Below are 17639 nucleotides of genomic sequence, written 5' to 3'. Positions count from 1 at the left end.
TGGGTCATGTCCCACTTCTGCCTTTTCATTTCTTCTTCTTTGAAAGTGGAGACAGCAATACTTAGCAGTGTCCTGGGGATTTCATTGCTCATAGTGCATTCCAAGTTGAAAAACACTATTATATACTAGGAAAAAAGAATGACTAATTCCACGTCATTTACTTGCATTATTTTTTATGTGATTTTTAAATAAAAACCTCCTCAATAAAGAGTTCCATTTAACATTGAGAATCTTGAACTTGATTTAATGTCAAGACAAGTGTCTTTAAACTTCACATGTGCTCTGACACATTAGAGCCTGTGCTAAATATTTGGCATATAGTGGTATTTTTGTTGTTTCAAAACAGAATAAGTAGCTTTAGAAAGTGATATTTGTGCAGAAGGAAAATGAAATACTTGTTATTATGTCTTTTGGATAAATGTTGTGCTTCTTTTTACTTGCAGAGTATGAAGCAGAACAACCTACACTTCCAGATGATTTATATGAATCAGAGGAAGAATCTGTGAGTATAGTTCAAGCAAAATAATCTTCACATGGCTGATTTTAAAAGATTTTTTTAGTAACTAAATGGGAAAATTAGGTGTCAGTGGAATAGACTCATTCATAACGTTAAATGAGAACAAAACTACGTGTTGCAAACAACTTTTGTCAGTCAACAAATAYAATATTCCTCAAATTATTGTCTTCAATTAAAGCAATGTGGGCAATACCATCCTAAAATAGCTTACCAGCTGTGTTTGGTATGTGCATTTCACTGTCTTTCTGCTGTGAGACTGAAGTATGCAAGTATCTTTGCTGCCGTGTTGCGAACAGTTGTGCACTAAAATGTGCAGGAGAGAGGGGTGCAAGTGGAGCAAGGGAGCTGTGCCCCAATGTCACAGTGTGGCGGATAATACTTAAGTGTGTCTCCCKAAATCAGCAGTGTTATACTTGCTCAAATTAATTTTACTTCTAATTTTGACCAAATGAAACAATTCTAGAAAAGCTTTTTCTTTTTGATAGAAGGCATACATATAACCTTTTAAGAAAGGTAAACTATGATTTTTCCTGGGGACAAAACCACTTTGTCCCAAGCAATTCTGTGAGTAGAGAAGTCAGTTCTTTTGGATGTCAGATACAAAGATGACTTTCATTTAAACTGGGCATACTGTAGACACTTTATTTTTATTGCAGTTGTTAGGTATGGAACAACTCTACACGACCTCTGCAGCTAATGCTGTTGGCCAGCAGTCGCTTTCCAAATGCAAGGCGACAACCTCTTCAGAGCCACCTGATCCAAAAACATGTGTGTAAGATCTTGAGCCCTTCTGTGATTATTTTCTTGCGTTTGACAAGGAGTTGTCCATTGTTGAATTTATAGTAGTAACAGCTGCAACACTTTTCCRTACTGGCTTTTGCATGATTAGTCCCCTAGTTCCTTAGACAGGGCTTGGCCCCTTTGTCAATAGAAAAAAAMTCAAATGAGATGGTACACAGATTAGAAACCAGTATTACTGTCTTGCAGTTAAGATAATTTTGTTTTCTTATAAGTGACTTTTTATTTAGCTACTTAGATCAGAGGACAAGCATTTTTTCCCTCTAATTTAATAACACTAAACTAAGATCAATAGACTAAATATATAATTGAGCCTGAAAACTACTTTGAAAACTTTATCTTTTTCTATCTGATCACAAATTAGAATGGAAACAGCCTCTAAAATTCTTTTTTTATCAGTCTCTGTGAAATTCACCAAGTAACAATATATCTTTCAGCCTTCCTATTGTCCTTTATTCCTCTTTTTTTTTTTTCCCATCACTTCTCAATCTGTGTTTATTTTCTTCTCTGCCATTCATTCTTACTTATTAGGAATTCCTGTTGTTAGAAGGAATGTTACCCCCAGCTTTTATATCTATAGCTCTCTTCCAATTGTGAACATTTTCTGGCAGTGCATAAACCAACTAAAGGTATGAAACAAATGATAAATTCGGTGTTGCAGTGGTGTTCTGCCAGAAGAGAAACCTTTTGTAATTTAGTCTTTACTGACTGCACCAAAACCTGCATGCTTGCTACAGCGATCGGCAGTCTGACTTCAAACCGAGAACAGCATTTCAGCTAAGAAACCATCCTTTTTTGTCTAAGATCTGGTTTTCTGTTAGTCTTTTAAGATTTTCAAAGGTATAGCAAGTCTGTAGACTATGATGTTGAGACTCCTGAGCTAGGAGGGACCTAACTTGGAGGCTGATGTGTTGCAGTGTGGCATGTTTCCAGAGATACAAATTGGATATGTCTGTAGTTGTTCCCCACTCCTCCCAAACTAACGAGCTCTGTTTTGAGGGAAGTACTCTTGTGGCTTCATCGGTGTCTTGCTCCCTCTGATCCTGTCTCTCTGGCTTAGTAAATTTGAGTTTCTCTGTGTATGAWCCCTTCAACAAAAGCAATAGAAGGATCCTACACTTAAAAACCTAGTTTTTAAGTTTGTATTGAAAGGCCTTGTTAGGGAAGATGAAGATGTGAAGGGAAGCTGGGAAGGATGAACTTGAGTCCCCTATCAGATATGTGCTGAGCACTAGGCTAGGTACACAGCACTAGCAGTGTCACTGCTGGGCTTTGGTGGAGGTGCCTGCAGCTGCTTTGTTCTGTGCGGAACGCAGCGCTGTGTGTTAGCACACTCTGGCAAGTAGACATGAGCGTAGGGGYAGTAGTCAGTCATAAAAGAGAGAGGTGCCAACTCGGACATCTCTGCCAAGATAGTGAAATTGGGTTTATGATACAGCCCCTGAGGAACAGACAAATAGAACATGCTTATGAGAAGGAAATCACTGAAATACAGTCTTTGTGTTTTTTCCTCCATCTGGAAATTCAGTTTTGCTGTAGTATGTAAAGGACATGAATTTAGACACCAAAAGTGGTTTAGCTGTAACAGTACAAGAATTCAGTGCAGGCTAATTTACTTTGCTTCCTGTCAGGGTAAATTAGTCCACATTGCTTCTCACTTCTGTAGCTAAACTGCCTCTGATGTCTGAGTTAGCTAATTTAAAGCTAAGCCTGACATCTCTGAGGCACAATGGAGCTTGTAGTGTTGATGTAACTTTAGCTGCTCATGTACCTTTAGTTTATCAAATTTATGTCTTCTTGGCTGAAGAAAAATGAAGACAGATTCTATCTAAATTGAAAGAATCTGTTCCTGGTTCAAGCCAAAATGGTCCTGGTAACATACTTGGTTTCTGTTTTTTGATATTTGCCTTTCTGTGAAATCCGAGTGCTTAATTTTAAGTGAAATCTGTGTTATTTTATCCAGGTTCTCCTCAAGAATACTTAGAGTATTACATATTTCCAATACTTCTACCTGGAATGGCTGAACTTCTTCATCAGGCAAAGAAGGAGAAGTGTTTTGAGGTTAGTTCTTAGTTCTCAATTCAAAACATGGGCAGGAAATTACAGCCTTTTATTTCACAGGCTATATTTCAGTATTTGGCCTTCCACAAGAAAGCCAACCACAATAATATAAAATAACATATCCTGTGTTGTTTTAAAACAAGTCAGTCTTGAAGGTTGTTTTTTTTAAAAAAAAAAATGCAGTTGTATCTAGACTAAACCATGTTTCAAGAACCAATATTCCTTTCAGGTTATTGCACATTGTTCCTTCAAAGAGAATGAAGCAGAGAGGTTGAGTTTTACTTAGCACAATATTCCTTACTCAATTATTTAACCTGGTCTGGCATCCTAATTTTATTTTTATTTTTTTTCTCATTTTAGTGTTTTAAAATGCTGTGTAAAATTGCATTTAAGTGGAAGGTAAAGTCTTTAGCATAATGAACCTTATAAAGACAGTACTTTTAAGTCATTTAAAGCAAATGTAACGTTTGCTACGTATATATTTATATTTGTGTGTGTACATAAACATACGTAGAARGAGACTCCTCATTGTATGTTGGAAAGTTTAAAAATACGGTAGAACTGGTTCAAAAGAAAGCTCATTGTCTCATCAGATAACAGATTAGCCATGGGGATTGTGGGTTCTTCTATGATTTCTGCTCTTTTCTCCAACCATGGAGGTAATTTTTCTTTTATTTCTTATTTTTGTGTTCAGCACTTCTCRATGTGAAATTTCTCTATGTCTTTATGCCTGCATCTGAGCCACATCATACTTACAGCATTGTAATATAAATAGCAATTAATATAAATAGTAATAATTTTGGTACATGGGCTGCATATCTGAGGAATGCAGTCTGGGCTCGTGGGCTTCTTACTCATTAGGTAAGAATAATTTAACGTGACAGTAGATTATTATTCATATCTTGATCTACCTCCAGTTCGGCTCTTGACAGTGACCTACTTTAGTGTGCCATCTGAGTGCAGACCTGTGTGCATGTGGTAACGGGCACCATGAAACAGTTCATGAAATACACGTGTGCTGTTTGTCTGTGTGCTGCACCCGCCTGGGCACAGCCAAAAACACACACCGCTTTCTGTGCTTGAGTGGATGTCCTAAACGCAGCTTTCAAATTCAGATCCACATTTCTGATAACAGTAGATTACTAAGAACCTTGCTAAAACTTGGCAAAGATGGATGTGTCTATAAGCTGATTGGTTTATGGATTTATAGATTTTATTAGTTATAATCTGTGATTAATACTGTGAAATAGGCAAGTGGTTAATCTACATGACATTAGAGAATGACAGCTCTGTACATCATTCCTATCACCACATTTATGTGACCTAACCAAGAATGGATTGGRCGTATATATTATTCATCAGACTTTTAAAGAAATTTATATTGATTTTGTTTTTTCCAAGGAAACACATCTCCTCAATAGAAAAAAGGCCTGTCTTAAAGTTGTTCTAAAATACATTCCTTRATAGGTCTTACATAATTCTAAAGAATAAGAGGCAATAAAGCAGTACTTAATACAAAAATATGAGATTTCTTAGAAAAACTTCATTTTCAAACTCAGCACAAATCTGAGCTTACTATGTTTACTTTTAGTCTGAGTTTGAGAGTTGTGGGGTTTTTTTTTTTTTTAATTCAAAGATTCAGTGCCTTGTAGATCTTTAGGAAGTGTTTATTCTGAAAATAATTTTGTATATGGATTGGTATATGTTGTTTTATAATAAATTAATAAAAATCAAATGAGTAGTTTACACACTTCTTACCAATAKTCATAACTTCATACAAAAGACACCTCTTATCAAAAAAGACTCTAAATGATTTTTGCTTTGAAGGGGAGAAATGCCAGGCTGCTAGGAAGTTAAGTTTAGAAAAGCCATCTTATGTCAGATGATTCTTTTCCACTCTGACATACTTCTTCCTCTTTTTTTTTTCTGAATAATAAGTAGTAAAACAATAGCTCTTCATAYCAGACGTGAATATTTGTGATATTTTCCGTTGATGTCCAGGTGCTTAATACTTGGATGTTCCATTTCCTTATTTGACTTAAATATATAAACTCAAATTATACTTTTGTTCATAAGAAATGTATTGTTCTGTATGGATTAGAAGAAAAGATCATGATCCTATTTGCATTAAAATGCTTATCTGGTCAAGCACAGAGCCCTTGGAAAAGCTGGATAAAGTTAGGGACAGGGAAATTCTTTGGATGGACACATTGAAACATTGAAGGGTTAAAAGAAGAAATTCATGGAATTTATTAGAGAACAAGTAAAGGATGAATTGTCATTAAGGTCATTGAAATAATGAAGAATGAGAACAGAACACCGAGTTTGAATTTTGGTTAGATTCTAGTTATTAAAGCCTGTCCAGGACAGTTCCGACAGACTAAACCAGTGGGAGGTTGAAGAGACCCTGAAAGTAAAGCAGCAAAAGTGRTTGGAACAGCAAAAGTGATTGCAATCACTATTCCCTGAGCCTGGGAGAAGGAAKGAACAAGTGGAGAATGAAGGTTGGATTCTGGATAAGAGGAGAGGGGCCAATTTTTGTGCTTTGAAGGGAAATAAAAAAGAATGAGAAGAAAATGAAAAGATATGTGCCAATTATAAATTGAAATTGGGGTAAAGAAAATCAGGAGACAGGAGCAACAGAGGAAAACAAGGAGAGCAGAGAAGATGCATTCATGTCTAGGAAGGAAGATTTGTGGAATGACAAGGGAAAATCAAGAAAGGGGAAAGGTTATGCTGTTTGTAGTTATTTGTGAAGGAAAGATATCTGCAAGATCTTACCTGAAAAGTGATACAGAACTAGAACTATAGGARCATAAGCAGTTAATTTTTAAACAATCTCTTTTGCATTATGTAGTGCATTTGAAGAATCTGAAATGCAAAAGCCTTAAAAACAACCATCTGCTAGATATATTTTCAGACTTCAGACTGACATAAATATGGGAACAATCTACAGAAGCTTCATTTCTAATTTAGAAATGAAAGAAACCTAGTAGGTCTCCCAGTCTATTCCCTTTCTGAAGTAATTTTTCATACTATGTTTCCTGTGCTTTATCCTATCTGTTGTTAAGTGTCTCAAGGGGAAAGACTCTTTACTTAAATCTTCTGCGTGAAAATTGACTAATGCATTAATTCTTTTTTTTTTTTCAGACTTAAATCTCAACAATGTTTAAACCTGTTTATTACCATAACTCCACTTTTTCTTTCTTGTTAATGATCACAGAAAGAGGTTGCTGTAGAAGACTGATGAAATATTTTGAAAAGTATATTAGATAATGGAAAGTGAATTAAATAGTTCTCCCTAATGACTTCTGCAGCCTTCTGATGACCAGTATTTTTTGCATGTTATTATCAAGTGTATCATAAAGAAGACGAAAAATCTGAAATGAAGTCTGAGCATAAATACTTTGTAAACACATCTGTAGGTCAATAATGCACATTGTGTAGATATTTCCTGTGTTTGTCCTGATTTGTGTAGCACTGGAAGGATGTGCTAAAGACAGGTCAATTAATGTCATTTTTTCCCCTTCTGTAAAGGGAAGTGGAGTGAAGTAGAGGGAGTGAATTATTTTCTGATAAATTGCCTGGATGTAATAGGGATAAACTAAGTTCACAATACTTCCTTCAGTGATAACTGTTTGATAGCAYAGTTTTGCTGTTTCCCCCCAGTCCTTGCAAAGGAAAGAGCAATTTATTTAAAAGAGAGTAAGTTACAACTGCTAGACTAAATTGAGTTTTACTGTCAAAGCATAGAATTTATTCTGTGAAACGGAATAAATGTCTTTCAGTACATATTCTCTGACTGTGTGCACATGCAACACGTGTAGTGTGTGAGGGGGSCCTAAAGATCCTAGCCAACCTCTCCTCCTTCCAGCCAGTCCTCGAGATTGTGCTTCACATGTCACGATTACTGTTTTGTGAATAAGCAAGTTAAGAATTTGCACTCTTTACAGCTCATCTGTAAGGATGGAGCACAAAAAGAAAACCTCTAGGAGAAGGAAGACACCAGTCAATTTTGTGATGATCAACATTTATGCCTTGAATTTTGACCCCAAAACTTATTTTACAGARTGCAGAACAGTCAAGCTAAGCAGGTCCTGCCTGCATGAGTCACTAAGGATAAGTCTCTGCAAAGCGTTTTCCGAAACTGCCTTTGGTAGTGATGAAGTCTTGGAATTAGGAGCAAAAGGCACAACTTTGATCCAAAGCTCCAGGCTCTGGTCCTTTTGCCTGATTTCTTGGCTGCCTGTCGTGTGTGTGGCTGGGGATATACAGAAGCTTTCTTTGTGTCCTCTGCTCCGAACTCCCCAGCAGATAATTTTGACTGAGCAGCCAGGCAGTACTGTTACATGGGTGCCTGAGTATTCCCAGCACAAAAAAAAAMCCCATTATTCCTTCCATTTGTCTTAACTGCTTTGGAAACAACAAAATAGTTTGTGTAATAATAAAAGAGTGAACAGAGTGGGAAATAATATGCAATGTGTTTTTATGCACCAGTCCTGTTAATTTCTTTGAGGAGAGATTGCAATGTAGGAAGAATAGCCTTCAGAGAGATGTGTTATAGGTATACCATAGCAAATATCATTTTAAATACCAATTTTATATATTATATGTAATTTTACATATTAGATATGTTTATGTATTTATATTTGATCTTTAAATATTGATTTAAATATCAAAATGTGTTTAAAAAAATCACTCCTTTTTAAATCTGCCTGGGAAGCATTTCCACAAGAGCAATTTCTAAATTTTGGCTGAGGCCTTGACTGTTGGCCATATTAATATTAAAGTACRCAGAATAATGTACTGTGTATTTAATAAAAACAATCAGTTTAGCTTTTCTTCCTCTCCACCTGTAAAAATATGTGACCAATCCAAAGATAATAAACAATTTCAAACTCTTTTCTGTTTTAGAGAAAAAGAACCAAATTTATTGCCTGTGATTTCCTAACTGAGTGGCTATACAAGTAAGTTAATCATTGTCATTACAATTAATTATGTCTGATGATTCCAAGACATTAATTTACAAACAGAAATGCTCCAGTTTAGATTAATTTGAGGTTTTTGGTTTTGTTTTTTAAATCAGCAAGAACCCGAAGAGGAAGGATGAGTCATTCACAGCATTCTCTTCCATTCCTTTTGTTAGCGACTGGCTAAAGGAGCAGTAAGTTATCACACTATTCGGAGTAACCTTTTCTGCTTGTGTTCCTCTCCCCTGGTTATTCCAAAGCACTAATAGAGCTTAAATGCATTTTAATTGTTCCCTCTAAATGCCCTTTACTTCGTGCAACAAATAATTAACTATGTGATGCTTTCTAACTTGATAGTGCATTAGTTGCAAAGTGTTTTGTACCAGGATCATTAATGGAACTGTTAATTAAGTATAATTAAACTTCCTTTTCTTTAGGGTGCGGGGTATTCTGATAGCCTRGTAGTCAGAGACAAATATCTTCGTATATATGTTCACTTCATTTTGCRGTCTAAATGAGGATTGAGCTTTTCAGATCTCTTGTCCTGTGAAATTTTAGAGAAAATCCTTTAGAAGATGCATAGAATTTTGAGTTGCTGCCTCTGCTGGAGGAAAGAGCGTTGGCATTCACAGGCCTTTRGTGACAAATTGGTGAGAAGGCATGGACAGCTGGGATTTATCTAGTCCAGCTTTGGCGATCTGAATGGTAGTCATCTGATCAGAGTTGTGTGAGATGTATCTGTATTGAGAAGGACATCTCTGGAGAGTGACTTGTTTTGGGAACCTATTGCTGCATCCCACTGTCCAGCTGCCAAATATACCCCTGATGGGGGACGCCTCACAGCTAAGAGTTTTGCTATCTAGTCTGCTGGGGCTTGTCTCACGGTCCTGGATTTTGTAGTTCGGAAATAACACTTTGGATTGTGAAATGGAGTGAGACTGTTACACAGAATTTCATAGCTAAAGAACCACTGAATAGTAAGCTGGCTTAGATACCGCTGAACTGTGAGGAYGGAGTACCTAAGATAAATAACTAAGGCTGTGGTTTTATAGACATTTCTCTCAGAAGCAAAACTGACCTGAATGGTGGTCACACTGTTTACTTGGCTCTTCTAATCAGGGACCTCTGAATCCTCTGAATTGAAAACAGCTTCTCAAAAATAGAAGTGAGASTTTGCATAAATGTTGATAATATTACTACAATTCTTTGATCTGGTTCACCTGAGAGTCTCATAAGCCTTTGTACTGGCATAAACARTGGATTAAAATGAAGAGCTAGGGGCAAGGTGAAGAGAACAAATGAGGCAGTAAGACACAGAGGTGGTGGCAGGAACTGCTTGAGTCAGCTTTGCCAACAAGAGAAATACACTGTGGARTCGCAGCCTGCATGACTCATAGCTTCTGTTAGGACTTGTGCTCCTAAATATCATAGTGACAGCTCCACAAGGACACTGAAGTGTCAAAGGCCTATTTAAATTGATACTTACTTGATCTTAAATTCTCTAGATTTAGATCTAGATCCTTAAAACCCTGAATGAAAAAGCATCTTTTTCTAAATATATTTTGAATTACAGATTTCTTAATGTTTTCTTTAGGAGTGATACTTGCTATTAGAGCGAAGTGAAGTATCTCCAATATTATAGATAAAAAAGAGGTTGTTATTATTATGTCCTTGTGGACATGAGATTTAAAAGTTACTTGATACAGTATTTCTTTTTGTAGTTTCTCCTTTTATTTTTGTAATGCAGTTTTCAGTTTTTGATGAGGATTTATCAATATGTAAGAAACAATATACTTAGCACTGGTCAAATTTGGATGTGAAACTCCCTTCTAAATATTTAGATGGTGCAAGCATGGTAAAGAAGCAGAAGATGTTCCTACAAATTTGTAAGGAATAAATTGTTTTGCTTTTTCAGTTGCATGCCTAAATTTGTAAAAGATTCAGAAAGGTTTGTTAAATACGAATGCATCATTATCTTGTATTAAACARGAGCTTATTAGTACAAAACAATGTTCATATTTACTAGAAAAAAATCACAGGGATAATTATTTTTGCTTCATCTAACAGAGATCTGGCTTATTTTAATATAGTGCATACTTGAATATGACTTTTTTTGGCTGTTTTCCAGTGCCTCCAGTTTTTCCTTTGAAGCTGAAGTGATTTTTTTTTTTTTTTTTTTTTTTTAAAAAATAGTCAAAGCCACAGTCTTATGAGCCTTACTTTCAGTATAATGTTTCTAAATGAGATCTTGCAGCCTACTTTTCTTCGGAAGGAAGCTCAAATGGTGCATCTGTTTGCAGAACTTTAAATGCAAACAGCCTAGCTGTAATTTGAAGCTGGCTTCTGTAGATGAAGTAGGTGTGGAGCGTGCTAGCAATAACACTGACAAATATTATATCCTTTGGGAATACTTGATTCCTAAAGCAGATTTCAGAAGAAATAGAAGGAATAGCCTCAGCACTGACTGGCAACCTCCGTTTCATTTGGAGGAGCACACAGAATATTTATTGTCCTGGAGAATAACCGTACCTTTCAGATGAGAGAAAACTGGGGCTTTAATAAGCAACTAACACAAGTCTTTGAACAAAATTTACTTAGATATTTACACTTGTCCCTGTTCCTACATTCAAGACAACTCATTTATTCAAGCAAACTAAACAGAATTAAAGCCTGACTGTTTTGTTCTCCTCCTGTAAATATGCAAATGAGCAACACAGTTGCCTTTTGTCATCATTTCCCAGTGGTTTTTTTTTTTTTTTTTTTTTTTTTTCTGGTTGAATAGCAGTGGAGCTCAGTCACAAGTAACCAAGCTGTTTGTGTGGAATTGGGGAGAAGGAAAGGCTTGCCTGTGTTGTGCCCTGAACCTGGTTGAATAGCAGTGGAGCTCAGTCACAAGTAACCAAGCTGTTTGTGTGGAATTGGGGAGAAGGAAAGGCTTGCCTGTGTTGTGCCCTGAACCTCTTAAGTTTTGCTTTTTTTAAAAAAGGCCTAGCTTGATTCTGGGTGACCCGAGTATGTTTTCCCAACCTTCTTGAAATCTTTAATTAAAAMAGCATGAACACAGTAAAAGAAAATTTCACTGCTCTGCACAATATTGGCATCATAAAAGTTTACTGTCACATTAATAATATTGTCTTGTTCAAGTTCAGCTTYCACCCTTAGGTTCAATGAAAGAGAAGAGCATATAGGTCTGGGATTGGAGGAGGCATGTGTTTTGCCTCTGCTGAAGACTAGTCTTTATATGCATATTTTAGAGAGGCTGCAAGAACTCAAGGTGCTTTTATAAATAAATTTTCAATTGTAAGAATTAATTTGAAAAAAAATTGCCTTTCCTCCTTCTCCTGTATAGAGGTATCTCTTCATCCTCAGTTCATAAGGCCCATTTCCTGGGTTATTTGTTGGCAAGTTTCAAAACAAATGTGCAGGTAGGGAGTAAATAGATTTATCATACCTTTAATATAGCAGATATATATGTCTCTATAGATATAGACAGATAGCATATATATATATGCCTGTAAATGTTCACTAAATACGAAGAAGGGCTTGCCAAAATATGTTTATAGGCACACACTCACGTGGATTTTTTCCCCTTCTGCCCCCACAATATTCTAATTAGGCAGCGTCTGCTGGTCTCAGCTGCCTTTACAGTTGATTTCATTGTCAGTTCTCAGATGGCCAATAGGGGTAATTTAGCATGGGTGGCTGATCTCTTTCTTCCCTTAATGTGYCCAGTTGCTGCAGATTACTCTCTGTACACTGCTGTATTTCACTAGGCTGTCTCTAAAGCAACCTTGAAACCCAACCTCAGTGTACATTTCGTTTGCTTTATGTTTTTCCTTTTTTTCCATTATTTATTTGAGGTTTGTTGTTGCACAGTTTGCGTGGCTGAAAAGATGTGTAAGAAGAAAGACTTAATTGTAAAAAGGAGGGGGTACTATTGTAATATTCTTGAAAATAAGAACAGTGGAAATAAAAAGTCTCAAATTTGCAGAGCAATTTTTTATTATTCAGACCAACATCTGCATCTTGGAAGTACTTTCAGAATCCCAGACTTTATCAAACTCTTTTTAAAAATCATGCAGAACACCATGTTCACTTCCTTGTGTGTCCTATATTTGTCCCCAGTCATTTGTCTGTTCCTTTTTTCTTTCGTTTTCTGAATTCTGCATCAACTTGGTCTTTGTTGATGTTCTTGTGTTTCTCAGATGCATTCAAAGTCTTTGTGGTTTTCCATGATATAAATATACAAGAACAGGAGCCAACACAATCAAATGAAGGATGTAGGGCTTTGGCCGTGTGCTCCGGCGGCGGCTCCAACGCCGTACCTGGGTGTTGTGCYGGTCCCTGCACACCAGCCTCTTACCGGTGCGTGTGACTGGTGCCCTGATCCCGCRGACAGGTAGCGGCAAGAAGGCTGGTTAGCTGCAAGAGTGGAGACCACGAGGAAATGGAGCTGATTAAAACCAGCAATGACATATCCTAGATGATATATAGTGAAAACTTTGATTAATTTTTTCCATATATTATCTTTGTTATATTCAGTAAACCTTTAAAGGAAGGAGTCAAACTTTACATTTTTATCATAGATTGGGAGCTCACTRACAATTGAGGCTTCTGGTGATTCCTGTGATAAAAATACTGTGTACACTGTCCATCGGTGATTATAAACCTCTGCATGTTGGCTTTTCTCTTTTTCTGACAAGAAAGAAAAATATACTTTTTTCTTCCCTCCTTGAGTATATAAAGTTCATCGAGAAACCCAGCTCCAGTTTAAGAGGAAATTGGTTATTCATATCTAGAGTGGGAGCCTCTTTCAATACCCCGTACATTTACTTAATGCAAGTGTGGTTTATATCTTCTGGGTGCCATATTCCATTTGCATAATGTTATGTAATTATCTCACATAATCAGAATCTGTATAAGCTTGATTGTTCAGAAAGGAAGAAAATATTTCTTGAAAATAAACTTTCCTCTGGTTGGTGTCTACTTTATTCACATTTGGTAAAGTGCAAGAATCCTGATTTTTTTTTTTTCTATTGATGCGATCTTACAGGTGCAACTTAAGTTGCACAGTATATCCCATATCTCTATCAAAATAAATATCAAAATCATTAATGTGTGGGCTTATAAGATTATCTCTAATCAAAGACTAGSTAAGCAGAATGTAGTTACTATACATTTTACTGTCAGTTTTAATCTTTTTTGAGTGATACAGCTGTCTTCTGCCACAAATGACATATTCCTCCCCTACCTCACTGTTGATGGGTGGTTGCCTCTGCTCAGCTTCTATTTTTATTTGACCCGAAGCCAACTGCGTATATTCCCTTAGACAGAAAGGGACCTGGCATGACTTTTGTTCTTTAAAGCTGCCCTGCTGATATGATTGATATTTCCTTGTGTCTGCTGAGCTGAAAATTAAGTCCTGTTTGGCTTTCTCGATTTTTGTATTGCGTTCTCCAGTTTAGTGTTGGCTTATAAACTACACAGCACTGCCATTCCTTTGCATTCTTTTTTAAATAACAGAGTAGCTTTGCATACTAGAAGCAATTTCTATTCTTYAGAGACTAGTGTTCTTTCAAAGAGAAAAGCCCGCACCTTTGGTARAGCTGCTGTAAAATATATAGGTCTATTTCTCTCATTTTCCCACATGAAGTTTTGGTTTTCAGAAAGATCAAAAACAGAGTAGAGGTTGTGGGTCTGTCAGCAAAACCTGTCCATCTTTTTAGTTCTAAGTGAGATTATAAAAAGCAGCTTGCTTGGGAAGCCTTGCTTGTCCAGCAGTTATGATTTCCCTCAAGCAGTAGGAATGCCAATTAATGTTCACAGAGCTGTAGCTGTTTAGCTTAATGGAGAGGCCGCTTTTTATTATTGCTGTATTTCTATTCTTCCAGAGATTTTCTTTCACATAAAATCAATGTAGGCTAAAACCTAACTGACGTGATGATGAGACCAATTTAGCTGAGTATACCAACTCAAATGATGTAGTTGGTACAGTATTAAGTAACAGCTCAGGTTGTGCTTTAAGCTGAAACATTCTATCAGTGAAGAAAAGCCCTAAGAGAAAGGGCTCAGGGCATAGGAAGCTTAGGAGGCAAAGGCAAATAGGAAAAATACTAAGCAAAAGGRAGAAGTAAGTTGCCAAGGCTTCTAGCCTGAGCCCCAGTTTACTGTAAAATTTTTCCAAAAGAAATGGCAGAAGTAATGTTATAGTCACTAACCACAAGACTGGATACATACCTTGTATTTCTTTTAACATTCTGATRCATGTGTCTCTGTAGTATAAATGGTATAAAGAATGTTCCAGCAGAYGCTGCATGTGGCCCTAGTTTTGATAAAACGGTCACTATTTTGGGATTTGTGAATCTGCCAATTACTGGGGCTGTTACTGCCCCTGATAGGTTGTATTATTGTTTTAAGGAAAAAAAGTTTGTACTGTAGTATAGTACAGGATGTATTTTAAGGGAGCTATTTGTTGCACATTTTTATCTTGGAGCAATGAGAAATTGTATCTTACAAAGTCACAAACAGCCTTTCTCTTTTTTGATAAGATATGCTGTTAAGGAATAAAGTAATTTTAAAGTATGTTTACAAAAAATTTTGTTTTTAGTCCTAGGCCACCACTTCCCCTGTCTCTCCTTCTATCTAGAAAAGAAGCGAGCAGAATAATTCAGTCATTCTGGAGAGGTTATCTGGTAAGAGTAATCTATAATTATTTTGCTTGATGTTGAATCTGTAAGACTGTGAAGGCCTTAGGGGAAATCCTTCCATAAATTTTAAGTAGAAGGTACTATAAATAACTAGAGCCCCCCACGGTTCATTGGCTTTGGATGCTCCTATGCATAGGATGCCTAGTGACTGTTTTTTTCACATGCATTTATGCTGATGTAATCTTCTTGTTTTCCTGAGCAACAGAAAACCTGCACAAATTTGATTTTCAAAGTTACAATTAACACTGAACAGCTTTCATGTGTTTGAGTTGATCTTTGACTACCTAGTAAAGCATGAACTATTTTTTGTTTCATGCAGGGATATGTGCACAAACACACAAGGCTTGGTGAGGTCAGTTAGAAATAGAAGCGTAGAAAACAAGGGAGAAAAAATGGGACAAAGAATGTGACAGGAGGTGTAGGAGAGGAACAAGGCTGTTATTCAGGGAAAGCAGAATGGTAAGCAGATATTCCAAGCCATACTATACAAGTAATGCAAAAGGAACATAATAGCCCGTTTTATGTGGAAGGTTAAGGCACATAAAGTAACTGAAGAAAACTAGCTGATATTGCTATAGAGAGTGATGGCAGTGCTAAGTTTAGGGTAAGAAATACTTAATTTTGGCCTTACTGAATAGATTCGGGCAAACCTTTCTTTGAAATGCTTTAATGCTTGGAAATTAAAGACACTTGAGATTTGGGTGGCTTTGTTGACAAAGGAGTGTTAGTAACGGCCTAGACCAAAACACATCATAAATTTGGCTGTGGCAAGCCCAGCTTTTGAAAATTCGTACTTCTCGTGTGATTTCAAGAGACTTCTTAGTATTTAGCACAGATTATCTGAAGAATCTACCTTTTCTAGACATGTTTCAGGCTGCAGCTGAGAGCCTGAGCAGACCTTTCCTTGTAATTTTAACTCTAAAATTCCACCAGGACCAGATCTGGTCATCTGATAGTAAAGCAGAGAGCTGATGTTTGAATTACTCTTAGTGACATCCTTGCTGAGCCCAGGAAAATCCCTGATTTGAATGCAGATAAGACAAGCACTGAAACAACTATGGGTGACAGGAAAAGGTTGACTGGAGAGGGGGAAAAGCATTGGAGAAACAGCATAAGCAAGGAAGGAAGGATGAGAAAGGAAGCAGAAGCAGGAGTCAGTAGATTATATAACCTTAATTCCATTCCTTCCTCTGTGTGCATTCTCAGTCTTTTATTTCAGTACTGTTTTGTTTTGTATTTGACTCAGAAACACATGAAATGTCCAAGCTTCCCTTACCTTTGACAGCTTCGTTCAAACACAAAGCCTCTTGTTATGTGTCTTTAGACGCTCTTACAGTGGCTGCACTGAAGAGGAGTGGTATTGGTGTGGGAATCAGTGGATGACTGTCCTCATTCACATGGTGTAGAACAGGCCAGGTGGAGCACAGCAGCTGGGCAGGGAAGAGAGCAGACTGCGGTGGGCYCTTCAGTCTGCACGTCCTAGTCGCCTTTGTGCAGCTTTGCCAACAACTGTAGGTTTCTATCGTGTTAATAAAAACCTAAATACAGATATTTGCAAGTACAGAAATTGATCTGTAGCATTTGAAAGGGTATTTTATGTGTGATTCCAGTTTACAGCTTGAGCTTTCCTCCTGGAAGTTGTGTCTGTAAGTACCAGATATTTTGTAAATAAGTCAGTATACAACACTTTCTGTTAAGGTTTTTTCCTGCTTTTAACAAGCAAGATTATAGGAGAGTGGCTTTTATAATCTACCATGCTGACAAATACAGTGAAATACTCTGAAATGATCTCCTTGACTGATGGATTTTTGTGACACTTTCTGTTTGTTCGTTTTCTTTGATACTTCTTTTAACAAGCAGTGGCATTGACAGTAACATTAATTAGCATGGACAGTATCACTGCAGGCATCCTCACAGAGTATTACAAAGGCAGCCATTATCCAATAACTGTTATTTTAGCTGAACACTGCAAGGTTGCTCAGATACCTTGTGCTTCTAGCAAAAGTTCTGAAGGTCACTATCTTTCCTTGCTATATTAATGTTAAGATTTTTACCATGGTATTTGTAATTCTAAACCACGTCCCAAAACAGAGAGGAAAATGTAGCTATGAAATGTAGGACGTCTTGAAAGTTAATCCAACTATAATGTTTCAGCTTAGTAGATCTGGGGGAAGTTGGGTTTTAAAGAAAATTAATTGAAATTAGAATATAGAATCAAAATAATTAGTAACATTTTACTATTATTTCTTCTTGTAAATTAAATGAACGCTAAGCTTAAGTGGGAATTATTCACATTAATAATAAAGTATATTCTGTAAATTTGCTAATCAAAGAGTTCACATGGTATAGAAGAGATGAAATGTTTTGTGCAAATCTAAACTCCCCAGTATTTGAGATTATATACTATGTTTGGAAATAAAACCCTTTTAAAAAAATCCATCAAATATTAATTTTTTTCTAGATAAAAGAAATTTGCTAATAAGAGTAATCTTCTTTTTGCATTTAAGATTTTATATTAAATTTCTAAGATTATTATGCATTTTTAATGGAAGATATTACTGAATTTGGTCATCAGAACAAATATAT

General features: G+C 36.4%; 1 protein-coding gene across 1 annotated transcript in view; it reads left to right on the top strand.

The window, feature by feature from the left end:
• The window catches only part of IQCK (IQ motif containing K), a 34622-nt gene that overhangs the window by 1045 nt on the left and 15938 nt on the right, over nt 1–17639 (top strand). Inside the window, exons 2-7 of the mRNA XM_026053955.1 lie at nt 444–502; nt 1174–1285; nt 3279–3376; nt 8291–8343; nt 8463–8540; nt 14954–15038. Of these exons, the coding sequence (XP_025909740.1) occupies nt 444–502; nt 1174–1285; nt 3279–3376; nt 8291–8343; nt 8463–8540; nt 14954–15038 (485 nt within the window). The remainder of the gene's footprint in view (nt 1–443; nt 503–1173; nt 1286–3278; nt 3377–8290; nt 8344–8462; nt 8541–14953; nt 15039–17639) is intronic.

The sequence above is a fragment of the Nothoprocta perdicaria genome, unplaced genomic scaffold (assembly GCF_003342845.1).
Source record: "Nothoprocta perdicaria isolate Ctin4 unplaced genomic scaffold, notPer1 scaffold_12, whole genome shotgun sequence".
Classification (NCBI taxonomy): domain Eukaryota; kingdom Metazoa; phylum Chordata; class Aves; order Tinamiformes; family Tinamidae; genus Nothoprocta; species Nothoprocta perdicaria.
The sequence above is the reverse complement of the archived record's forward strand: the minus strand, read 5'-3'. Positions and strand labels throughout refer to the sequence as shown.